Consider the following 25,658-nt stretch of genomic DNA (forward strand, 5'->3'; position numbering starts at 1 on the left):
ATATATATGGTTCCCCAGTTTCTGTTCCCTGATGTATTACACACAGTATACATCGCGGATTGGAAAAATTGCTCTTACAGTGTACTCCATGTGCAGCCAATTTGTGCAGAAGCAGCGATCCCCGACAGGGAACTTTGTCTGTCCAGCAGCTTAAGGCACAGCCACGCAAACAAGCACGTGAAACTTCTATAAATATTACCAACGTACCAGTTCTCTGTCCGTGAACTAAATGGTCTTATAATATTAGTAATAAGTATTTGCAAGAAACACGCTAATGGGTCACAAGGCAATGAAAGAAAAATCATGCATCAGCCTGTGAAAGAAGGATATTTTGGGCAATGTGTTGTGATGCTCTATCGGCCAGAATCTTACATACGAAAGCAGATTATTTCAGTGTGGACATTAAAATACCACATATAACAAGGGCATAATGACGATGTTTAAACAATTTATAATGGGTACTAGTTAAACAAGTTTTGACACTGATAATCACTCATGTCCATCAACACAAATTAGAACTTTTTATAGCTCCAGTACAGAAGGTGACCTTTAAGACCGCTGGCCTTGATTCACAGTTAGCTTTTAAACCAGAGGAAAAAAAAAGAAAAAAGTCTGGTTGCAAATATGTAGCTACTATTCTAACTAAGAAAGGAGGCACAGAGGCTTCCAGTGTGTGTCTCAGAATATCTGCATTGAGAATTTCACATTGAACAGTCTCCAAAATTCTTGTCTAAGGCTCCTATACATGAAATTTATAGAACAGAAGAATAGCACCACATACTACTCTTCTCACCAAACAACTACAAGTTCTGTTATTCCAAAAGAAAAAGTAAAACCATCCATCATATTATGTACGTATTTTAAATGATAGATGTGTCTTGAGAATCCCAGGTAGCAATGCGATATTGTTGCTGGATAGTTTAATTATCAAGGGAGTTGTGAAATCCACCAATACACCTCAGCCTGGTTAGAATTTTCTCTTTTTTACACCATTCCAAAAGCTATACTGTTCATTTCCCAAATGGAAACTATGTGGCAAACTTTACTATGTTGATTCTGAGAATTTCAATGCAAAGCTTTCAAAGAGATGCTAATGCCATATCCCAAAAACCATGTATCAATAAAGGTTTATTCCCTAAAACATGTTATGTTTGGTTTCCAATGCATGCCTTAAAAACAAATTTATCTGCCGTAAAAGGCAGAGCATCTTTGTTCCTACTGACTGGAGTCCTATGCTTTGGTCTTCAATATTGATTATAAAATATTTCCCATTTTTTGCATGAAAGTAGAACAAAAATAACTCCAAAACATTGTATGCATTATAGTACATGCTCAAATAAATGACAGAGTATATCTATACACACATAGCAATGCTGTCTATATTATTTATAAAAATTACTTGTGGGTACTATACATATTATCCCATATGGACAGCTTTTCCTTATGTCCTCTCACTTTCCAGATTGGTTATCCCTTCCTATAACAAACCTTTTCCAGAATGGTAGCAGTAAAGTTTTAGATTTAAATTTACACAGATTGAAACATTATCAACCACTACTACCTTAAATAAAGGTTTCAGATTCTACTCATTACAAAGGTAAGGCAGGGAAACTTAAGGGAAATGGCACAACCCATAGAAGAAAAAGGTTTGAAGGAACTGTAACCACGGTACCACAATAATCCAAGCTTCCAGTGTCAGGGTCATATCACAGTGCCTGAGGCTTCTCTCTGTCACACTAGTTTACATCGACCAGACTGTCACAAGTCTGTGCTTTCAGTGTGTAATTGCATCAGCAAGTGCAATACTCATTTCTTACCCTGTGGTGACATTTTTATTTATGTATTTAAAACAGGTTCCTCAACAGTTACTCAGTGCTACAAAGGTGAGGCTCTCCCGATGCCTAAAAGCATTGTGGCCATAAGACACCGCGCGGCTTCTATCACAGCCGTGCTAGCAAAAAGGGATCTCTCGCTTTTTTCCACTTTACCAGTAAATCAGTATACTGAGCATTTTAAAAATATAATTTCAGACTTCTTCACCCTATGCTAATCTGGTCGAATTTGGTCTTCCACCTTCAAGAGCAGGATTTTTACACTGGGAAGTTAAAGCTCTACCACTACAGTCTCCCCCAGGTTCCCCACCTTGCTGAAGTGCAGATAGAAGTTCATCACGGTCTTTTGATTAACTCTTCAACTCTTTAATTGTCTGTCTTTGGCTTTTACCACCAAAGTCAACCAAACCCTGACATGGGCACTAGACAAACGTTGAACATGCTACATGTGAAAAGGTTAAGCACAAACACAGCTAATAATCGGGGCTCTTTGGAGGGAGTGTCATATCTGAATAAATCTGACAGCACCTCATTGTAAAGGGCAAGAATTTATTATCGTCCAGGTTAAACGCCGAGCTCTTATCCTTTCTGTGGCTAGAACATAAGAAAGGCTCTTTGTGCGCTGAAACAAACACTGAAGTGCCAACATACACAAAACGTATAAGGTGTCTGGGGATTATTCTCCAGCAAATAGTTCAACTTACTTTGGCTTCAGTCTCTCCCCTGTGAAGTGTATACAAATGATGGACAGCACTTTGTGATGATGACCAAGGATGTGTCAGTATTTGAAAAACATGGAAATCATGGCCTAATATGTCAGTAGTGACCAGCAACATCCCTGGGTAAAAAAAAAAAGAAAAAGAAAAAAAAGAAACACAAAAGCACAAAGAGGTTAATCACTGCAAAAGAAAAGGTTTATGAATGTTTATCTAAAAAAGCTATCGCGGCTTACATTTTCTTTTCTGGAAACAAAAGGAAACATTTGCAGAAAATTACTGAATTGAAAGGGATTCACTGCATAAAAATGAATCAGAACTTCAGCTGAAACGATATTAGCAGTATTACTACTTCAGTATTACAATTCAAATCTATAGAAGCCAGTTAAAAAATCTGGGAATATTCTAACTAAAGTTGAGATCTCGTGTAACCAATACAAAGCACTGAAGTGATGAATGTTAGAGTGAAACCCCAAAATGCTCTTCCCTGAAAAAAAAGAGTCAGTATAAAAAAGATTGATGTTTCCACAATAATAATTTTTGGAAGAAGAAACATTATCAAAACCCAGCCAAAGCAACCCATACCAAAAACAATCCTGAAGAAGCATCTTTTCTTACAAACGTACATGAAAGAAACTGTCTGATTTATGGCTTGAAAGGCAGCAAATCAGAGTTGAAGCTTTCAAGTGAAATATTAAATTAGGTATTAACTTCATTGAAAACAGGTCACTGATGGATGTACCGAAATGATTAAATTAGAAGATCAGCAGAATCACAGTAACTTATATATGCTATTGACTTTTTTCTCCCACTATATGTCAGGCCATAACCCAGTTTTTAAACATTTACAAACATATTTGAAGTCAATTTGCTATAAAAGTTTACGTTTTTATATCAAAAAGTCGTATTTTTGTACACATACGAAAAGTACAACACCATGGCAGAATTTAGGACTACAGTAAACAAACTTCAGATTTATTTTTCTGTATAAAACTGTCCATGCTACCATGGTTACTAATGAAATTCAAGAAGTTATCACCCAAAGTAGTCCTCCAACATTTAATTAACGCCAAGTACAAAGTGATTTTAGCAGTTGAATAACTATGTTGAAGTGCCTTCTAAACAATTTTAAGGTACCCATTTATTAAAGAAAATATCTCTGTTGTGCTGATTCTCCACATAAAGCATAATTGAAATATTGTATCCTTCAGGAAGAGAACTTAGGTCTCTGCATTTTACATGACACCTGTTCAAAGGAGAAATGATTATCTGATTTCTGTCATTAAAGAGCATTCGCTTTCTCAGCTTGTTTACACGTGGCTCTGGGATTCATCTTTCCCTCTTCTGCCCACTGCTGCTAAAGAAATTCTCCCACCTTACCACTACAGAATTAAACTGGGAAAAAAAAAATCCTCTTGTGTACTGAGCAGCAGAGAAACACCCTCTTAGTAAAGATTAATTAATTAACTTTTCTACTGAAGCACCATTACATCACTTGACGGCTATTCTGAGTGTGTTCCCTCCTTGGCAATCCTGGAATCCCTCTTCCCTTAAGCCCAAAGAGGAAAATTTCAGCAGCCAAAGCCTTGACCTTTTGGGATCGCCATGAAACCCCAGTGCCACCTCCTGCTCCTCCTCGGCAGGTTTGTGAGCACACGGCTGGGCTCATGGGAGGAACAGCCCAGTCCTGAAGCCTCCAAACATGACCATCCAGCATCATCGCTGACTTCGTCCAACCATGAACAAGCGTGTGCTTCAGCTTCTCTTGACCATAACTCTTAGGAAATAAGGATCTTGTGAAAATAAACAAATACTTTCAAGACTATGAGGCCCACCAGCAGTAAGGTACAAAACGGGAGAGAAATCTAAATTGCATTTAGAGACAAAATTGCCTACAAGTTTCCTTCTCGGCTTGACCACTGATGCTGGCAGGGCTTGGACGCAGCGCGAGGCCACCCACGTTGCACACATCCATTTCCTCAAAATCACACAAACGCAAAATCTTAAATCTGACCTCAGCAAGATTCCCTCCAGTAGACATACTTTTACTGTTACAGGCTGTTACTCCGATTCCGAGGGTTAGAAGTGAAAGAGAGTTTGTTATGGAGCTCCAAAATCCGTGAGTGCATTTGGGTATTATGTTTGGGCGGTAAGGCATGCGAGCTGAGGTTGGTCTGGATGTTAATGTTGGCTTAACTGGCAATTTCCTTGATTTGTAGTGACTGTGTTGATAGGAAATACAGCTAAAGTTGCTCAAGTGCAACTCAGCCAAGTCTTTAGTGTGGGATTATGCACACAATTTGCATTAATTCTCTTCTGAAACATCACAAAGTACACTTCCCTTCTAGTGAACTGTGCGGTCCTCAATAATATATAGCATTTCCAGTGGAGAAAGCTGGAAGCAAACAGGGGTTTGTGTGCTAGAATTAGGCTGCCACTATTCTTGGAGCGAGGATATTCCAAAAGAACTAATTCAACACAGTAAGGATTTATTTTCTCTGTTCCCATGTTTGCCTCTCCTCACACATTAGATGCCTTTATATAGAAGTTGAGTGTGCTTTTGGTCATTTTTGAGCTCTCTTATTCCAGGTGGAAAGGACCTCTGGAGAAAGAGAAGCTGGAAGAGATGAATGCATACAGCTTCTCTCAACAGTGAACAGACACAGCAAACCTAGATTTTTTTTTTTCTTCCCCAAAGTGCTACAAGTCTTTTATAAATACTGAGCGCACCCAGAGATCTGAGCACAGCATTCTTCATGTGTATCCCATCACATGGCACAGTGCAATGAAGATCATTAAAAAAAACCTTGAAAGGAGCCAAAAATCTGTCTGGAAGCTGGAGACAGAAAGCTGTGTAATAACCACGAGCCAGTGAAAACACAGGAATTACCATAGCGCGTTGTCCGTCAAATCTGCCGGTTGTTTAGCTAACCAGGATCTCGTTTCCAATACTGGCGAGAAACGCAGGTGTCTGCGGACGGTGCAATAAACCCCACATACGCAGACGGGAGAGAGTCTCGCTCTTCTCTGCACAAATGTTTTTCCCCAAATCTGTAATCCCTGCTTACCCCGAGCAGGGCATCGCTAGGGAGCTCATTTGGGGACCATACACGCAACATATGTCACACAGATCCGCAGTGCATACGCCGTCACCTCTTCGTTCTTTTGATGACACACGCCGTATCCGAGCAAACGGAGCCGTGCAAGGCACTTGCCTATCTGCAGCTGTGATCCGTTCCATACGATGTACATAGTTCTTGCGTCTGTGTTAATGTGCGTTGCCTTTGGGTTTTTTCAGTTTCGTGGGTTTTGGGTTTTTTTTTTTTGTTTTGGTTTTGGTTTTTTTTCCTGTTTTTGCTAACTTGAAGGAGTACAGAGGTGAAAGATAATACATTTGTGGGTGGAAGGGAACTGGCTTACAAACAGAAAGATGGGTGGTGTGTGATTTGGCAATTTTGCATGCCTAATCTAAAATCCTGCTGCCTGACACGGGTAGGAATAAATGAATTTTATTAGATGAAAGCCAAGGGAAAACAGGCCCTTCGCTTACATTAGCGACTATTTTTTTCAGTGAGTTAAAGGAGGACCTTTCACACTCACAATTTGCATTTGAAATACAAACATATACTTGCAGAACTTGTATCAACACAGAGGTCCCAAGCACAATACCACAGCTGTGAAAGAATGTGTATTTATAAAACAGCATTTTGAGATCCCTTACTTACTACTGTTATTTAAACAATAAATCACTGGTGGTTTAGAACATTTGACTTGGGGGTTGGTGTGGTATTTTCCAGCTCTCATTACTCCACACTGAAGAGTCCCAGTTTTCAATCATTCCAGCTCAGCCATGTCGTTTCTCTCTCCGTGTCCCTGCAGCAAGGGGCAGCTGCAACGCCCCAGCGGAGAACCATGAACTTGAGCCTTGGTCCTTACCTCACTTTCACTTTCAAGCGCAGGAAACTTCAACTCCGCTTTCTAAAAGACCTTGTGACAGTTTTCCCAAAAAGTTGTTTAGACGGAAATATGGGTTAAAGCTGTCATAAGTTCAGTCCAAAATGTTTTCTCTTCTGATGTACTTTATGTATGAATAATCACAGATGAAAAGTGAATAATTCTCAAGGATTTCCTGCTTATTTTTCAAACTGGCATTAATCCCTGTTTAACAGATAACATCTGAAATCAATTGAACGTCTTGCAAACACACAACCCAGTGGAAATTTATGTGTAAAGCAGATATTACCTAGTATGTATCTCCCTGCAAACATTTTGATTTTGCTTATCCATAATAAGAGGGGCGCAGCTAGGTTAAACTAATGACTGGTTTACTGTGTGGGTTTTCAAATCCACAGAGATGATTAAAATCCAGTTTAAAAGGAACAGATATCCTAGATGGAAAAAAAAAAAAAATTACCAAAGCTTTGTTTTACCTGACAGATACATGTGCCCTAATTTACAGCTTCCTATTTTTCATGCATTCTGCTTGGGAAACAATAAGCTTCTTTCAGGATAGAAACATTCAAAAATACAGCGAATATAGGCATAAAAGGAAAAATCTCGTACAGATGTAGACTGTGGGTTAAGAGCTATTTATGCAGTATCAGAAGACTGAACCAGACTCTGGCCTGGCCATAAACTAAGCCCACGCCCTAAATGAGGTGCCAAGCCACAAAAAGCATTTGCGTCAACTGGGAATACAAGGAAAAGAAGGACTTCTAATTATAGGGCCTGGAAGCGGAAGCCCAGAGTGATTAGGAGTTTAGGCGCTGCTGTATGTTTATCTGGGAGCTTCCTCTCGCTCGCTCTCAGCCCGCGTTTGATAGATGAGGGTTGGCCTAAAGGGTGGGATTGAAGTTCCTGATGGTACACAGAGTTCTCCGCAATCCGAAGGAGACGGAGACTGAATGCTAAGGCTTCTGTGGCCTTGTAGGAACATAACTCTTTTCAACTAGGCGTCAGCTGGTTAGCCCGAACGGCAAAATTAGAGAGGAGCAAATCATGGTTGGGTACTCGCTATAAAATCTAGGAAACCTGAGCAGCCTAAGCATCTCCACCACATCCTATTTATAACACCTATCGAACTGCGTCGCCGGTTATTATACACACACAAATGAGGTACACACAATTTCACCTCAGGTTCCAGTTTTATGAGTAACTTCACTTCAAACAATGCCAACTTTCAGAGGAACAGAAGGTTTTTTCCGCCTTCCAAAACAATGTCATTCTGTAATGACACACTGAAGAACTCAACACATTCAAGCTGTGTTGGATTTGTTTTAAAAACACGGAGGGGACAAATGTTAGGAAAGCAGGAATACGTCTGCACAAAGGAAACAGATATCCACGGATATACTCCATTTAAAGAATGCAACTCTTCCATTTCCATGCACGCATAGCCAAACAGAGACCTGTACAGCCCCTGCACACAGTGATTAAAAAATAGGAACAGCTTTTCAGATTTTATTTTTTAAATAGGAGCATGGATACCATGCAACGTTAATGTTATGCTTTGTAGGTTTTCAAATCCCAGGATCAGAGAGCTCCGAGGGACCGCGCTGACTTACAGTCGCTCCTTATTCAGTCCGTACACATCTCACTCGGCATTTCTGCCCTCCCCACGACAATTGCACCGATTCCTGTTCCACTGCAGCCCTCTTGCAAAAGCAGTCGCACACACATCTTGTTAAGATGTGACAAAGTTTATATGCTCCATGGTTTTATGAAACATACGACCTGACCTATGAACAGTAGGTTTATTTACACTCACTTAACCCCTCTCTGAGGCTGATGCTAGTCAAAATATAGTCAAATATTACTGCTGGTAAGCCCATAGATACTTAAAAGTGTAACATACATGCCACAGTGACAAAATTTGGTCTCAAAGAAAACCTTATTTAATTAAGGAAAATCTGACTTTAACAACAAAATTCACCAAAAAAAATAAACACAAGTACATAAAGTTGTGAAAAAATATTTTAAAATAAATATTTAAAAAACCTCAATAAGTCAAAAGAAAGAAAAAAACCCAAAAAATTATTTTGTGAATAATTAATTACCTATGACTGGAGACCTCTATACACTGTAACACACTTCGAACAACTATACATTTAATCTGAGTACTTAGAGCTTGGGGTGTAGGTATGGAAACTGTCAGACACTGACCATGCCCAACAGATGGCTCAACGGTGTGCTTTAAATGCTAAAAACTACTCACCACTTTCCAACACTAACTCACTACAGCTGATGGCCCAATAAATACTAAAATTTTATCAGGATGGGTTTCTCCCTCCTGAAAGTCCAGGATGTACACCAAGAGCAGCCAACTAAACGAGGGCAAAAGATCAAAGTGAACAGAGTCCCTCTTCTTTTAACCCTGCTTGTAATTCCTCCAAAAGGGATCCAAGGCCACCGCCGCTACATTGGTGTTTTGGGGTTTGGTAGTCGCAGAGATTGCTGTAAACCTTTTTACTGCTGAAACATATTATTGGCTTCTTCTCTTTTCATTGGAATAACAATAAAGTCGATGTTCCAGAGAGAGAGTAAAGTCCTGACCTCCCTAAAGCCTACAGAGCTTTTGCTACTAACTTCAAGACGGGAAATAATTTTACCCCTTTTATCCAGTTGTGCGTCTTTAATCCAAAAGGAATTTAGCAACTCACTAACAATGCCTGCTGGGCTAAATCACAGTTTTGATAAAAATTTTAATACATTGTAGAATTCATTATAAACCTATTCTGTATCAAAACAGGGTGTATTCAGCAATGATACCCAAACATATCAACATTTATAAGTGTGCCCACAGACTTCTTCAATATTGTCTGCAGTATGTTAAAATTCACCTGATTTACCTGCAAATTTGACAAAATTTAACAAAATGTAAAATTTCTACAAAAAGTTCATCATGAAAAGGTGACTAAAGAATCACCCTTCAATAAACTGAAATTTTCTGCAGAAGCATAGAAAGCAACCACAGAAAAAAATAAATATGTTTTAAATAATGTTAGATTAGGGTAACTGTACATTCTTAATGTTTAAGGAAACTAAGACCCTAATACTCCCTTTTCTCTTAAAAGCGAGGAATAGGAAACTGCAAAAACTACTGAAAGTGTTAGAAAAATTACCGAAAGACAGGAGGCTTAAGACCTCAAGGCCTCTTATCAAAGCCAGACTTTTTGGTAGTAATGAAAACAGCTTATAAATGGCTCATAGATGGAAATGAATTATTTATACATGAGTTCTGTCTGCAGCAGAAGATAGGTTCAGTGTGCTTCCAGGGCTGAACCCACACAAAACAGAGCGATTTTATTTAAGACTTTTTTTTACACAATACCTATCTAAATCACAGCTATCTACAAATGCAGTAGTTATTTAATAGAGAATTTAAATGATCAAGAATTTCCTAAATTCTCAGTGTTATCTTAAAGCCTTCCACCTTCAGGTAAGAAATGCTTTCTACTTAGGCATGTATTTTTATAACATGAAAATCAGTTTCCTGCAGAGAAGCATTTAGGAAGAAGAATAAAAAAAAGAGAACGCACACAAATGGAATCTAAAAGTAGAGAAGAAAAGAGCATTGGAAGTATTTCACGAAAGGGGAGTCCTCACTGATGTCAACCTGGTTAATCACGATGAGCAGACAATTTGTCACCATTCAAAGCATCCTTTGCGTTCAGACTAGATATTCTTTTCCCTCTAAAGTTCTCTTATTTTACACTTTTGCTGCTAAAAACTCCCACTGCTGACATTTTTAATTCACAAACAAACCATAAAGCAATGCTAGCAAACTATAGATCATAAATTATTTCTCACCTTCTGGCCCAGCATATGTGATACAAAGACACAATCTTTGTAATTGCAATTCATCACATTCATATTCATATGCCATTACGTTAACTTTAATACATTTGTCTTCAAAGGCAATAATTCAAGTTGAAAAACAAAAGTCAAAATAAACAGAGGAAAAACAAAGAATTATTCTGTCCTTAAATAACTACAGCTCATTTTACTCTAGATGACGCATCCAGGAAGGTGATGCTCCAGAACAAGATTGATCTTGCAAACTTGAGAAGAAAGTTGCTGTCATTACAGAAGTCCAAGCACAGAGGAGGTGCTGGCTGCAGTCATATCGGTGCTGCAATAAATCAGCTTATACAGCACTTGCCATTATAAAAGATATCTCCACAACTTAACTAATGTACCTGTTTAATAAAAGGCTGATTGTACACCTTAGGTAGGAAAAATAGAAATTAAAAAAAAAAATCTGTTAATCTGTGAGGCACTATCAATGCTTCCCAACAGTCAAATAAGGTAATTTTTCTGCCCACTTGCTCTAATCAATGGGAAAAACTTCTGCAGAGACATTCCAATTTAAACCTCTTTAACTATTAACTCAAGGCCACCATCACATTTCAATATAGAACATTTAAATAATCAGAGGAATTTCAGGTCCATTAAAGGTGCAGTCAGGCATCCAAAGGGGTATACAGTTTAATCTGTTTTACTGCTGGTCCAACATTAATTTTCTCATTATTAATGGATGGGAAAGCTCTTTTGGAGCCAAGGAAGCGTAATTATTTAAAATTTTAGATGTGTTGCACTTCACAACTCTCAGCTGCTAAGCTGGCAGGAGTAACACTTGTGGAAAGCAGATCATTTATTTACCACATTTAAAAGAAAAAAAAAGCAGATATTTATAAAACAGCGCCTTTTTTTTAGCTATTGACTAATCAGGTACCTTATTTGAGAAGTTTCTTTCTTTGACATTAAAATTACCACAATTAAACAACAACAAAACCAAAGTACCCAAGTGAACTGAATTTGTCATGCCATTCACTGGTTCCAGCAATGGATTCAGAATCAGGGATCCTACATAATATTCTCCTCTGGCACCAAGTTACTGCGTGACCTTGAGTGAGTGACAGCTTTTCAGTCCTTCCAGTTCCCTAAAATCAGCTTCAAACCCTAATGTTGAAAGCCTGAAGTTGTTATAGTTCGTTTTCAACACACCCTTCTTTCTAACCTGTCCCCTTCTAACAAAGTGCATTGACGTTGTACCCATGGCTTTCATTTCTGTTCTTTGTTTCCCAGACTGTTTGCAAACTTCTCTTCTACCCCCTCTCCCTTGCACTGCTGGAATTCTGCCACCATTCATCCAACCAACTACCGCAGCTTGAAAAGTCTCCCACTTCTTGTTCACCAAAAACTCCTTCCTTTCTTTCTCTTTCAACCTATTTCTTTGGAACCTTTCTGACTACCTTGCCCTTATCTCCGTAAGGAGATGTCTTACATCCTGTATCTTTCCTGTTTTATGCAGAAGCAATCTTGGTCCAAGAACACATCCCATTCTGAATGTGCAATGGAGCTCTAGGAAGTTACGCTTTTCTAAAATAATACATATTACTTATGTATACCAGAATGTATCCCCCATCCCACCAATTCAAGAGCTGCTGCTACTGCCAAATTGAAGGTGTCATTACCTACAGCTACAGTCATGTTTTACTTAATTATAGTATTTCCAATTTGTTTTTAAGGGCTTGTACTGAAAAATATTGCATGCTTTGCTCCCCCTAAAATGGTAAGGAGCCATGGCAGAATCCGGTAGCTGGCAAACACTTCTATGGTTACATTTAAGACGTGTTGAGAAAAACTTTTATTGAAAAACGCTGTCCCAAGAGGAGACCACCACTAAGCTTTCGTAACAAAATGTCCCTTTCAGAAGCTGTAAGTTGAGTTACTTGCCTTAACAAATTGGCAATTGTAGCACAACCTGTAAAAAAAAATGGAAATACAAGATAATTCTCATCTTTCCTGGCTACCCACAGCCACCTACTGGATTTTTTGTAGATACAATTCTTGGCAATGAAGCTTGCCTTCCTCAGCCTAACTGAGAAAAAAGGCACTAGCCTTACAGTAACAGTAATGAATGACTGAGAACTAAACAAACTTCAAATAGATGTGCAAGCTTCTACTCTTAACCTGATTGCCCAAACAAGTACAAGCAATACAGGCATGTACGCTCCCGGTAACACGGAGCGAAGCTCTGCTGCTCATCAGCGGTGTCTAACGCTCTAGTCCAAGTCCAAATTGGCCAGTCCCAGACCAACAGCAAAAGCAAAAATCTGAAACCGGGAGGTCCTGCAGTCCTGTAATAAGTTACTGGCTTGTGCTATTACAGTTACTATGCAACTATGGCTTTTTGAAGGAATTCATGTCAAAGGCTGTGCCAAATGCACCGGAGAAGGGAGAAGGCACACGCATCTGAACGGCAGCCTGCTGTAACCACAGCGCCCGGAGCGCCTGGAATTCCTCCTCTGAAAACCCTGTGGGACAGATGTTAAACACCCCGTACGGAGAACGGGAGGCTGCGGCCACTTCAGATTCCACCAGTTATCACAGATGAAAAAGAGGAATTAAGACCTAAGTACAACTTCCCGTGCTGTCTCAGTAGCTCAGCCTAACTTCCAAAACGATTCCCCTTAGTCTGCGTAACGTAGAAAGCAGAACTACAGAGGAAGAAGAGCACTGCAGTTCACACTGAGGATGGACAGAACAGTAATACATGTCCTAGCATCCTCTGAAATCAATCTCAATATTTGAAAATTGAAACTCCCAGCATTAGTGGATGAATTTAAAATTTAGGGCTAATTTCTCTATGCTTTATCTATAAATTGTGACAATGACATATATACGTGTTCTCGTGTTCCACTTATTCACACAAATGCATCCGTCAGCCCTTGTGACCAAAGAGCATTACAGTAATCAGTACAAAGCCTGCAAAGTACCCTTGCGTGTAAAGGTTCAAAACAACAACTATGTTAGTCCTGTGAAGGTCTGATTTGTACCGTTTATCCTCAGCAAAGGATAGCCTGGTTCTGTTTCCCAGGATAAGCCAGAAGTTATGTAAGACTATCCCAATTCAGTGTCACGGAAGAACACACGAAATCCAGGGAAATACAGCCGTGTGATCGCGGATAGCTGGCGTCCCCCTAAATATTCGTAAGGAATGGTGCCAGCTTTAAGAACAAAAATTAACTGTCTCAAATTTCTATAAGGGCTGAGAAGTAAATATCTCAGCAACCTGGCAGAAACACAGCATACTGCCTGGAAAAATCCTACCAGAGTTCAGCTGGAGGCGGGGGATTTTGCTTCAGACACCGAGGTTATTCACCCTCACACCCACTTAGAGAGCAGCTGCACGAACCCAGCAGCCACACAGCAGGGAGATTTCGCAGTTCTATACAGCATGTTCTCTTCCTGCCTTACTGTCACTGACTCCAGAAGAAGAAGAAAGAAGAGGAAAAAAAGAAGAAGAGAAAAAAGAAGAGAAAAAAGAAAAAATAAGAAAAGAAAAAAAGAAGAAAATAAAGAAGAAAATAAAGAAGAAAAAACAAGAAAAAAATTAGGGAAAAAAAGAAAAAAATGAGGAAAAAAAAAGAAAAAATTAGGAAAAAAAAAGAAAAAAATTAGGAAAAAAAAAGAAAAATGAAGAAAAGGAGGAAAAAAAAGAGAAAAAAGCAGGTGTTGCCTGGGTGGGAAGGCAGCCCATGCACACACAGCGCATACGCTGCCTGCGTAAAAAAAAACGCCCTTCATTTGTGGGACTGCTGTTAAACCATGATCCCACAACGTGTGTGTCAGGGAGGGAAAATGACATAAACCATACCTTCCCTGGCAAGCAAGAGAGGATCTGGCCCTTCCTCCCCTCTGCAGGGAGAGGAGAAAAACTTATTGACCCATGCACTAGATAAATGAACAGACTATCCATTAACTAGTGAATTGCACAGAATGAAATTATGTTCGAGACAATAAAATGAATATGACCTTAAAGTGTTCATTAAAACTGTCACCAACCATCTAAAATTTAACCTACAAACCACAGCCATCATCCATATATCACACAAAAAGCTTGCCAAAAACCACGATTAACCTGTGCAATGATCAATAGTTTTGACATATAGCAAATTCTGTTTTTAATTGGAATACCTACAATTAATTACAAAATATTCCCCTAGACATCAAAAAAAAAACAAAAAAACCCCACAAAACGGCTAAGTTTGGTCACACATTTGTTAGCTAAAAACTTTAGTGCTGAAGAACATCTAGGTATTGGTGATAAAAAACTCCTTCACCAGAAAACACTTTCTTAGGCAACAGACAGAATTTTTACAATCACAAAATACATTATTTCCATTTAAAAACTTGATTGTATCAACATCTTCACTGTTTTTATTGGAATCAATCTCAAACACGGAAAGCAAAAACTGGGATTTATTAGTGACGCCCTGATACACAATTCAACTGCCTTTTCTCTTTCAGTATCTCTAGGAAAAGGCAGGTTTGGGGTAAAATGCACATTGATTTGTTTTGTCAAATCTAGTCCAATCAATAACTCAAGTTAACCTAAAAAAAAGAATATTCCTCCTTGTGCTTCATATTTCTGTAAATCCTAGAAATCCCCATTTTGTGGCCTTAAACCATCCAAATAAACAGAATCCATGTGTCAGCTACAACACTAACTACAAATACTGAGAAATAAGTTCCTTTTCCAGATAATCTTCTCAAAAAAATCTGTCCCACATGAGCCACATTTTGTAGACAAAAGATACTACTGTAAGCAATATATTTTTGCCTTAAAAAAAATTAAAAAAAAAAAAAAGGCACAGACAGAATTTAAAAGCAGGGGGTTTGGTTATTTCCAGGCCTGCTGAGAACATTTGCTAGAGCAAGATGAGCAGCTGCTCTAGATTCAAAGGCTGACCCAACTGTTTCCTGTCACATTGAACAGCCCGGCGTCACCAAAAGTCTTAATATTAGGAGGAAGGTGAAAAAAAATTCTGTAACTTCCCTCACTGGGTAACCTGTGTTAAACCTTTGAGCTACATAACTTTCAAAATCCAAATAATTTACTTTTTACCTTCTTTGAAATACTAGTAAGCAATGTCTATGTATTAAAAATACAAACATTCCACATTTAAATAAGTTAAAATAAAAAAATCAGTACTTTTAGCTTCAGTGTTTATAAAACTTTTAATTAAGCTTGGCATGGCTATAAAATTTTCTGTTTTCCTAGAGGGTGGAGGGGAAAGTTAAAGTTTATAATGAAATTTGGCTAATGGTAAATGTAAGGTAAAAACCTATCTGTCTGGAACTGATTCATGAAACACTGATCTTATTTCCTTCCTTACGGATTATATTTTTACTCTATTATCTGTGGCTGTACAGAACTTGCACAAGCGTCGACAACAATGTATTTGGCAACTACTATTCAGCTTCAGCACAAATAAAATGTCTATAATTTGCTTTTAAATGTGGTGAAGTAAAGACAATTTACTAAATAAAACCACAGCCCCACGGACTCTAAAATTCCTCTTAAAAGCAGGTATAACAATTTCTATAGTATGACTAGATGTGTATAATTTACACACAAGTTGGTTTTAATTATCACAGTTCATAAAGGTCTTTATACCTTAGACCTGTCAAAAAGAAGAGAGGAATTCTGTTTGGTTTTAACATGGTAAAAATCTATAAAAGGATCCTCCCCTTTGGCCTCCTAAATCTAGGATCCTTCAAGCGTGTCCAGGTTGCTAAAAGAACTAAAAAGCAGATTGCAGGATGCTTATCAGTTGTGTGATTTACAGACGTTACACTCTGAAAAGTCTCACCAATCGTGACTCCGTCTCAAGTCGGGAGGGGCTTCCTCGCACCACCCAGATCGAGTCTTGTCCAAGTCGCAGGACTAAGCCCTAGCGCTCCCTGCCAACATCATAAATGCTGCCATTAAAATATTTGTTTTAATTCTGACCTCAGAGTCACAGCTAATAAACAAGAAAGGCAATGAGAAATTGAAAAACAAACTGAATGCAGCTGTTGGACTGGACATTTCACAACCGTGTTTAACTGCATCCTTTAATTTCACTTCTATGAATAGCAGCCATACACCACAGCTCGCATGCCAGCCGGTCAGCCAAGCAGTATTTTCTTTTGAGTTCATTTTGCAGTGTTACTCCGTAAATTTTACTGTATTTTTAACTCCTCCTTTGAGATGAGGTCTGCGAACAATGGCTAACTAGTGCTGGTGGCTCCTCATTAGAACATACACAAACGCTATCATCCATTGCTAGCACAATGTCTCTGTAATCTTCCTCACACACAAAGGGAACAGGATTTTTTTTGTGTGTATGTATAACAAAAGTTTGCATGTGTGTCATTCCAGAGCCCATTTAAATATATCCAGTGATTAAAGCTGTAGAAACTATGTATTACAAAAATCACACAAAAGAACGAGATACAGAGGAGTGAAACGAAGTTTATGCCGTTCTACGGATTTCCCAAAACATAAATAAAACAAAAAGTTTTTTTTTTAATATGTCCTTAATCAATAAAAATACTTTTCCAGAATGTATAGGATTACAAATACTAATTAGGTAGAGAATCAGGAACCTGAACCTACTTGAAAGAAGTCCATTTACAAAAGGGGAAAAGAGACAAATAAAGAATCAGATTATTAAAAATTAGGACAGTAAGAAAATTCGCAATTTATTTTGGAATATATTCCTTGAGTATGGAGGAAAATGCAGATAATTTTCTTCTGCGAAACAATACAGCACATTGGTGTGTTTTCCAGATATGTAATGATCCTCCCCTTCTCAGTTGTCAGGTTTGGTAAGTGGAAAGGTACGAAATACCACCCCACAGCCCCCCCAAAACTCAACACTTTGTTTCCTTTTATCTAAAAAAAAAAAAAAAATCAATAACTATTTCTTTTTAAACAGGTATAAGTTCAACTTCCAAGTAATGTATACGCTGAGTTTACCAGTTTACCACTGAGCAACTGATTCGAACTGGTAACATTTAATCCTTCCCCGTCCCTCTCCCCATTTCAGACCCTGCACACCCTTACAATTCCTGGCAGACTATCATCAACACGTTAAAACCTTGGAGGCTTTTCTGTAAACATCTTAAATTAAGTAACCCCCTATGGTGTATTCCTTCCTTTCCTGAACTTCCAAAATTTAGTCCAGAGTTTACACAATAAACTCTTGTCGATTTACATTATGTAGCAGCCAGGACTCTTCTACAGCACTACATCTATGACATTCTGCAAACGGTTTGTACCTGGGATTTTTTATTTATATATGCATATATATAAAGGATATATACAAAAATAAAAAACATAAATAAAAATACATAAATATTATAGACATATAAAAGCTTAAAGCCTCCTCATGACAAATTCTTGCATAATGTTGTGTTGATGGGATAACATCATAATAACCAAGCAAATATTTATAAATTTTTTTTTCTTCTGGCTACATTTTAATTATGGTAAAAATTCAACCATAATAAATACAGACCTTAGTCTCAGTACTGTGGTTTTATGTTACATAACAGAAAAATGTTACTGGTTGTATGTAACTGACATTTCTAAATATCGTACATTCACAGCATGGAAAAGGCCAAATTGCCATTCCAAAAAATTGTGTAAGACTACGAAGGCTACATTGCCCTGCAAACAACAGTAAGAGAGCACATATGTTCAGCAAAAAAAGGATATCATGCAGGTGACATTACCTGCAACTCAGCTGACAACATCCTGGATTATTTTTTGTGTGGCCAAGGTGTATTCTTATAAAGACAGGCCTTGTTCCTGACCCAATCTAAAGGTATCAAGATCGTCTTAAAAAAACGTATATAACCAGGAAAAATACGATGCATAGGTTTGGGAGCATATCCACACAGATACAGGCTGAAAAATTCACCTAAATTACCTAATGTGAATCAGTAAACAGCACTAAATTTTTGTCTGGATACTCAGTCCACAGTAAGGTGACCTTCAATTCATCCAAAACTGAATATTCAAGCTAGAATAAATCAAGCCAATGTTAACGCTAAGTAAAAGCATCCACACAAAAGCTTAATGTGATTTTCATTTAATAAGGGAATTAAAGTAACTGTTCTCAGGGTCTCTTTGTAAGCACAAACCTCTTGTTTCCACTACAGCAATACACACGCCAAGAGGTACATTAATACCGTCCCCAGTCTAATAATATTACTTCACTTCCTTGTATTATTTATTCTCATCTTGAAAAGTTTTAATAAAAGGCTTAAAGTTTTCCTAGAAGTTAGAAGCTGCCTTCCTTTGTTCAGAACTGAAAGAGTGGCCACGGGGCTCTTAACTCTGCCTGCAGCAGCTGCTTTGCGCAGACGATCAGAGGAGTGTTCAAATATGAACTAAATATTCTCAGAACACAGCTCAACTCCCTCACGATGGTTTCTGAATGCTTACGAGATGTGACTTAATTCTGAGACATGGACCATTTCCCATTAGGTTGAAGAAAAATCATCATTCTCCCAAGGAACTGCGAAGCAGTGCTAGAGACACCTGTTCAAAAGACTCAGAGTATCTGCAGCGCCCAGCCTATGGTCTATCAATGGCAGCTCCCTGCAAAATTCATCCGGCTTGTTGGCCCTTTCCAAGCTGCGGGAATTACTCCGCTGGCAGGAGCCCATTTCTGGGCATCACCTGCGCCGGGGTCCCACCGCTCCTTCCTCTTACACGGGAGGATCCTCGCCGCATGCTGTGGTGCAAGCATCGCCCCGTGGGAAGGGGTTGTGGTAAAAAATAAATAAATACCATGTGTATGCAATACTTATGAAGGGAATATACGGCAAAATCAGATGCTTTTTTTCCTGTTAATATACAGCATCTCTTCCACAGCACTTGGCAATGCTAAATTATTACTAGAACATGTATTTAATTTATTCAATATTGGATGCACGTCTAAAAATCAAAACAGGAGTGCTTCAGAAGAGGGACCTTATCTTCATGTAAGTCACCAAAGCAACCAGGGGTACACATAGCATTATACAACTAAATCATGGTCTATATGTACGTATGACATAATAAAATGTATAGAAAAAACTGTGTCGCTTACCTATGGAAGAAAAGGATACATGAAATACTCACATTCTAGCAATTAAAAAAGGAAAAAAGAAAACAAGTAACAGTGCCAAGTCACCTGAACTTGAAACTTGGAAAGGGATTTACGAAGCACACTGCCAAAAGCAGAACATTACATAGGAAGTGTGCCCACCGGCCAAAGCTGACAACACAACTGGCCAAGGGAACGGATTAAGCTCACATCATAATTTTTATTTTTACCACTAGAATAAGGACCCAGTTAGCATTTCATGTCTGCTTCCCAAAGAGTCAATCGGCAACAAATGGCAAAGGAGGACCAGTTCTTTTTCACTTTTATTGAACTACTACATATCGTACCTATTAAAATGAAAAACGTTAAGCAGAGAAGCAATAACAATATATGCAGGGACCAGCTTTTAGGAATTCTATAGGACTAAGGGATTTTGTGGATGAGACGCCCGGCCGCAAATTTTCAGCTGCAGTACAAACCCTCACCTCCATCCACCCTCCCAAAAAAACCAGCAACCCACTCCCCACAGTAAACTATCACAACTTTTTTTGAGAACTAAAATTTGATGTACACAGGAAAAACACAGAAAACCTAAACTACCAGGAACTGCAGTTTTTCTCCTTTATGCCTTTTTTTTTTTTCCTTCCTGTTAAACATGATTTGCTGTATGTCTTAGGGAGACTGTAAAAGTCTCAGTCTAAAATCAACTGACGCAGAAGGAAGCTTTTATTAACATAAGGGTCTGGAAGAGGTATACAGGGACATGCTAGGCAGGACTGAAAAAAGAAAAAACACAACTATGGTGCCCCCTAAGTATACTCCGGAATGATATTTCAAGTTTGTTATTTTATTATTCAACCAGATTTTCACAGTAGCCATAGATCTAATATAAAAAAGCTGTGTGCCAAGTTTCTTCTTTTCCTTAATACCTCAAAAATTGAAAAGAAAAAAAAAAATCAACAGATTTGCCTTAAATATAAACAAAAAGTAGATGTAATGCCAGCACAAGTCACTACAGAAATGTCCACACTGCGCAATGAAATGCTATGCAGAAACTCCCCTGCTTGTCCTTTAATTATTTTGTTTTTTTTCCCCAAACACTATCCTGTAGGTTTTTACAGACCTGAATACCTATGAAGCTCATGGGCCCTTGGGATGAGACATGATGAAATTAAGCTATTTGGTCAGCCATAGAGAATACAACAGTTCACTGAAACAGATCAGCGTTCCTGCTTGCCTTTATCGCAACAGTCTGCGGTTGCTGTGCTGGGGTGCGGTATCACTACTCAGTGAAATAGTTTTTCACTACAACCAGCCAACAGATGAAGACAGGACCAAGAGCCACCTCTTGTTTGGTTCTGCTCTGTAATGAGATCAGGGTGATTGGCAATACACCACTACAGAATGGATTAAGATGATGTTCCTTACAACACTGGCTTCAGACCAAAACTGTGCCTTGACATTAAATAAAGAACTCGGAACCTTTGTGTTAAGCGCTGTCTTCGCACCGTAAGCAGCTGAGGTAACAGTTTTCAATTGCTTTGGTACTGCTGTCCCCGAACACACGATATGACTTAATGCTTTGCTGTGAATCATCCCTCCTGCAGATGTCTCATAACATACATTATTTGCAATCAGTCAACAATAACACCAGTTAGAAAAAGCATTTTGCCATTAAGTATCTTATTGCGCAGGTAAGAGCCTGCCACGTCCTATTCAAAGGAGTGGAATTTCAGTACCTGAGCAAACCAGAACAACTTGGTTACAATACAAGTAATCCAATAATATGCAAATATATCCTTCAATTTAAAAATTAACAAGTTGATTTACTTTTGCATAAACACTGTTTCCCTTAAATTTATATAATCATAAAAATTGTCTTAAGAAGGCATTTAATTAATATCTATAAAGCATTCTAATTTCAGCAGCTGTATTGATTGCATGATTCTATACGTGTAGATATGGTGCTTAGGGACATGATTTAGTGAGTTAGGTGGTGTTGGGTTGATCTTAATGACTCTGTGATTCTATTTATTTCACTTAATTAGCATTGCTCAACAATAGGTCCTATCTTTCTACCAGAACACAAAGCAAAAATATTACTATTCCGTAATCAGCATAGCTGACTCAGTGAAATGCAGAGTTCCACAAAAAATTCTCTTAAGTATCAGAAGAAAATTCAGCCAGACGAGAATATTTTTTTAATGTCAAAAGCTCCCACTGAAAATGCTGTGAACTGCACACCACTATTAAAGACTTCTGACATAACAGATGGGATGTCAGAATAAGACCAACTGGTCACTAAAAGTGAAAACACAGATGACAGACATCTAGTTTTATTCTTTGAAATATGACTTTATCCCCAAGATCTCCATGGCCGTTACTACATTTTAGAAACTGTAAATTTTGGCAGGTGGAAGCTGTTGATCCCCTGGCCATTCCACTGACAACTACTGCCACCAACCAAACCCTTTTTTTTTTGCTGTCTATAGATAGAATAGTAAACATGTTAATTGTCAGATTAATAAGATTTATTAACAGACAAGATCTGCAGTTATCTCTGCTGCCCACAGTCATTGTTCATTTATAAAGAGGAAGGAGAGGAATAGGTACTTCTGGGGACTTTCTTGAAGTTTTCAGATTATAGTTGATTTCACCCAGCAGAGAGGGTAGAATTGCAAACTCTTCATCAACAAAACACACAATGGTAGCGTAAGTTACTTTAAAAACCATGCCAGTGAAAAGATTAATTTTATTTTCATATTTATGGAGGAGTACCATACATACATGTGCTGATTGTCTGGATACCTGTGTATCAGCACATCTGGACACCTGGGGCTGGCAGAACACCCAACAGAAACGAATTCCTTAGTACTTCTGCTACATCAGAAGTGGTAGACTGAATCTTCTCATATATACCACAGTATAACAGTTGCTTAAGTTTGAAATTCTCAGAAAAGGCAAATTAACCAGTGTAGGACACACTCAACACTCAACAGAACAGCTCAGAAGTCTCGGCAGCAGTGAGTAGATACTCGCACGTATCATAATGGTATCTGCAATTCCTCCAAAGCAATGGAACACATCCCTATGATCATTTACTGTCTTCATCTTGTTCACAGCTATCACATTAAGACATTAAAATAACTTACCACTGGGGTTAAAAGCCATGCAGCAAATGGGCTTTTCGTGTGCAGGGAAGTGGGCCACAATACCGTCGCTATCAGAGTCCTCACTGACAAGCACCTGCAGAACGTTAACAGAAACAAAGGAAGGTTAGGAAACAAAAATACACCTCCTAAGAGAAAATACCAACTTACTGATACAGGAATTGTTTTATAAGACACACACAGTGGTACAAATTAGAAATAAATCTGCATATGAACTAAACACAATCTTCTGTATTTTTTCAGATAAAGAGACACATTCAAAAAGCATCTATTAACTAGAACTCCTGAATTCCCTGTTTATTTATCCTAGCCCCTGTTTATTTATCCTATTCAAATAAGGCAAAATGGAAAAATATTAGTGTTTTGCTACACAAAGTATTAATGGCTGCACAGAAGCTTATTACAAAAGAAGTCTGTATGCAGTGCAGCAGGAAGCTCTATTTACGGTTTCCATTGCCGTTGGCTGAAGCAGGGGCTGTGACCTCTCTGTGTGTCTATAATCGAGAGGGCCCATTACTCATAAATTTGTGACAGGAGCTCTCCTGCTCATTCAGCTCTCCTGTGGACAGGAGCCCTCGTCCCACCAGCCTGAGCAGCACCGTGCGGTTGGGCTGGCGTAAGGAGTATTGGTGTAAATACACTGAAAAACACACACAGTTCCTTTACCTGTCAACAACAAATTATTTTCTCTAAATAATAACAAAAATCACATAATATAAAGAAAAAACAAGAGGTAGTAGAGAGTGTTTCCAAAGAAAAGGGAATAATCAGTATTTTCCTTGGGAGGATTCAAAGTATATGTGGCAAACAAGTGGAAAAAAAGACCAAAAACCAAAAGTTTTTGCTTTCCACCAGTTCCATAGGTAGCAACACTACAGCCTCCATCCTGCTGAGAAGCGGTGATGGACTTGAGGTATCTGGATTTCTAAATAACACAAAAAATGCTAAGGACTGGGAGTGCATCTGAAAGCAGCTATCTTACAAAATAGGCAGCTAAGAAGAATTTTCTCCATCTTGCAGTTGCCTCAGTGGACATGAAATACCAGTATCACAAAGGCTGCAAAGTAAAAATCATGCTGTTGTAAAATACCTTCTTGTGAACAAAAAGCAATTCAAAGGTAGGAGAGTTTTCACAACAGAGGGAAATGAAGAGGAAAGGGAAATATCTGGACTGAGATCTGTGTTGCACAACATCTTCTGGAGACAGGGACAAAGGATGAGCTTTAGGGTTTTGGAAGAAAAGGCTGTTTGAAGTTGCTTAACTGGGTCAGTCAAAAACTAAAGCTGCCCGTGAAGATGTACAAAAGGACCTCCAAAAGGTGACAGCTGGATTAGAAAAGGACACCAGGGATGACCAGAGGATGGTGACCACGGCTGATCAGCCTGCTGAGCTCGATCATTTCGCTTTGGAAAAAAGAAAACAACAGGTACGACTGTGCTAACTTCGACAAGTTATGCAACTGCTACAACAAAAAGCTTACAAACCTCATCATCTGCTACGCGGTTATCACAGATTCAGGTCGAAGTGCATAAACCCATGAAACTACAAGTATTACCAAAGTCTAATTGTACCAAAAGGAAAAGATACATTCTTAGATTTCTAGAAGAGAACCAAAAAGATTGGTGGACAGAACACAGGCAAGAGCTGAAGAAGCATTTTCCTTGGTGACATCATGTTGAAGAGTAAATTAGGTAGAACAATGAGAAAGATCTGTCAGAAAACCCTTAATAAAATGGTTTCTGTGGTAAGCAAAAACCACCTTCTTAGTAAGACAGTGCAAAATTTCCCATTTCAAGTTCAGAATTGTTTGTCTGCTGCTTCCAAAATAATCTGAAAGGTTTTTAATACTTCCTAACAGATATCAGAATAATTGCAAGATATTTTTATGCTTCAAAAAGAGAAATCATCTTTAAATGTTTAAAGAAGTCACGTAATACGGATGAAGAGGCCTGCGCCTGACTCACTTTGAATGTTCAAATTACTTGGCACTGTCACATAAGCACAATTATGGTTTTGCTTTCCGTTGTCAGCATTTCGTGCTTATTCCAGAACCACTAACCAAAGGGTCTGGAGATCTTCCTAAGAGCTTTTCAAAGAAGCTGTGTTCTTTCCTCAGCCTGTATAGACTGCACTAAATAACTCCTAGACATCATCTTTTCACAGCTTCCACTTTCAGGCAACTTAGTCTTATCCTAAACATTTCACTCTAATTAAAGATACATGATAATGATAAAGAAACATCATAAACCAGCTTTACCAAAGAAATAGAAGAGTTTTTTAAATCTAGTCTGATAAACAAAAATATTTAAATAAAAATATTTAATCTAGTAACGTGCAGGTAGCAATCATTGCCAAAACCAGTTCTATAGCATATTTGATGTGCATCACCTTCTACAGACCGTAAACTGGATTAATTCAGCATGTGTTATTTGGGTTTTTTTTTTTTTTCAAATGGATGATAAATGCACCACTATTATCATCCCTGCCACCTAAACCAGGGGGTTTATTCAACAGCCAAGGAACACTCTGGAGGACAAGACGACCTTTAAATATTTTTCCTCTGGAAATATGATACAAAGTAAAAATTTCACAACATTAAAAATTGTGAAACACCTCCTAAATCTATCGTTTATATGCTATGCTAACTGCTGTCATGCTTTACAGTGGGGTTTTTTTAATCACTGCTTAAAATTATCTTCCTGGAAAAAAAACACCGTTGTGTTTAATCTAAAACGAGTTTTTCAGAATGTTCATTTTTTTCACTGTAAAAGCTGATTTTCAGATCCAGTCCTTATTTTGGCTGTTATACAAGTCCATTGCTTGTGATAACAACCCAAGGAAGAAGAACTTACAGCAAAATATCCAATCAAGAAAGAAAGAAAAGCAACGGTGAGCTTGTGGATCCTGAAAACAGAGCTTTCAGACCCAAACTAAAGTATGTTCATCTCCTGCATTAGCCAAGTGAAAAAAAAAAAGGGGGGGGGGGGGGGGGACCCAAAAAACCACAT

General features: G+C 38.4%; 1 protein-coding gene across 1 annotated transcript in view; it reads right to left on the minus strand.

The window, feature by feature from the left end:
- Nucleotides 1–25,658, minus strand: part of LOC104469445 (breast carcinoma-amplified sequence 3-like) — a gene marked incomplete at its 3' end in the record, with an annotated part of 113,457 nt that overhangs the window by 11,808 nt on the left and 75,991 nt on the right. The window contains exons 12-13 of the mRNA XM_010083947.1: nucleotides 22,632–22,725; nucleotides 2,537–2,670 (exon numbers count right to left, since the gene is read on the minus strand). Of these exons, the coding sequence (XP_010082249.1) occupies nucleotides 2,537–2,670; nucleotides 22,632–22,725 (228 nt within the window). The remainder of the gene's footprint in view (nucleotides 1–2,536; nucleotides 2,671–22,631; nucleotides 22,726–25,658) is intronic.

Source organism: Pterocles gutturalis, unplaced genomic scaffold (assembly GCF_000699245.1).
Source record: "Pterocles gutturalis isolate BGI_N339 unplaced genomic scaffold, ASM69924v1 scaffold17445, whole genome shotgun sequence".
NCBI classification, from domain to species: domain Eukaryota; kingdom Metazoa; phylum Chordata; class Aves; order Pterocliformes; family Pteroclidae; genus Pterocles; species Pterocles gutturalis.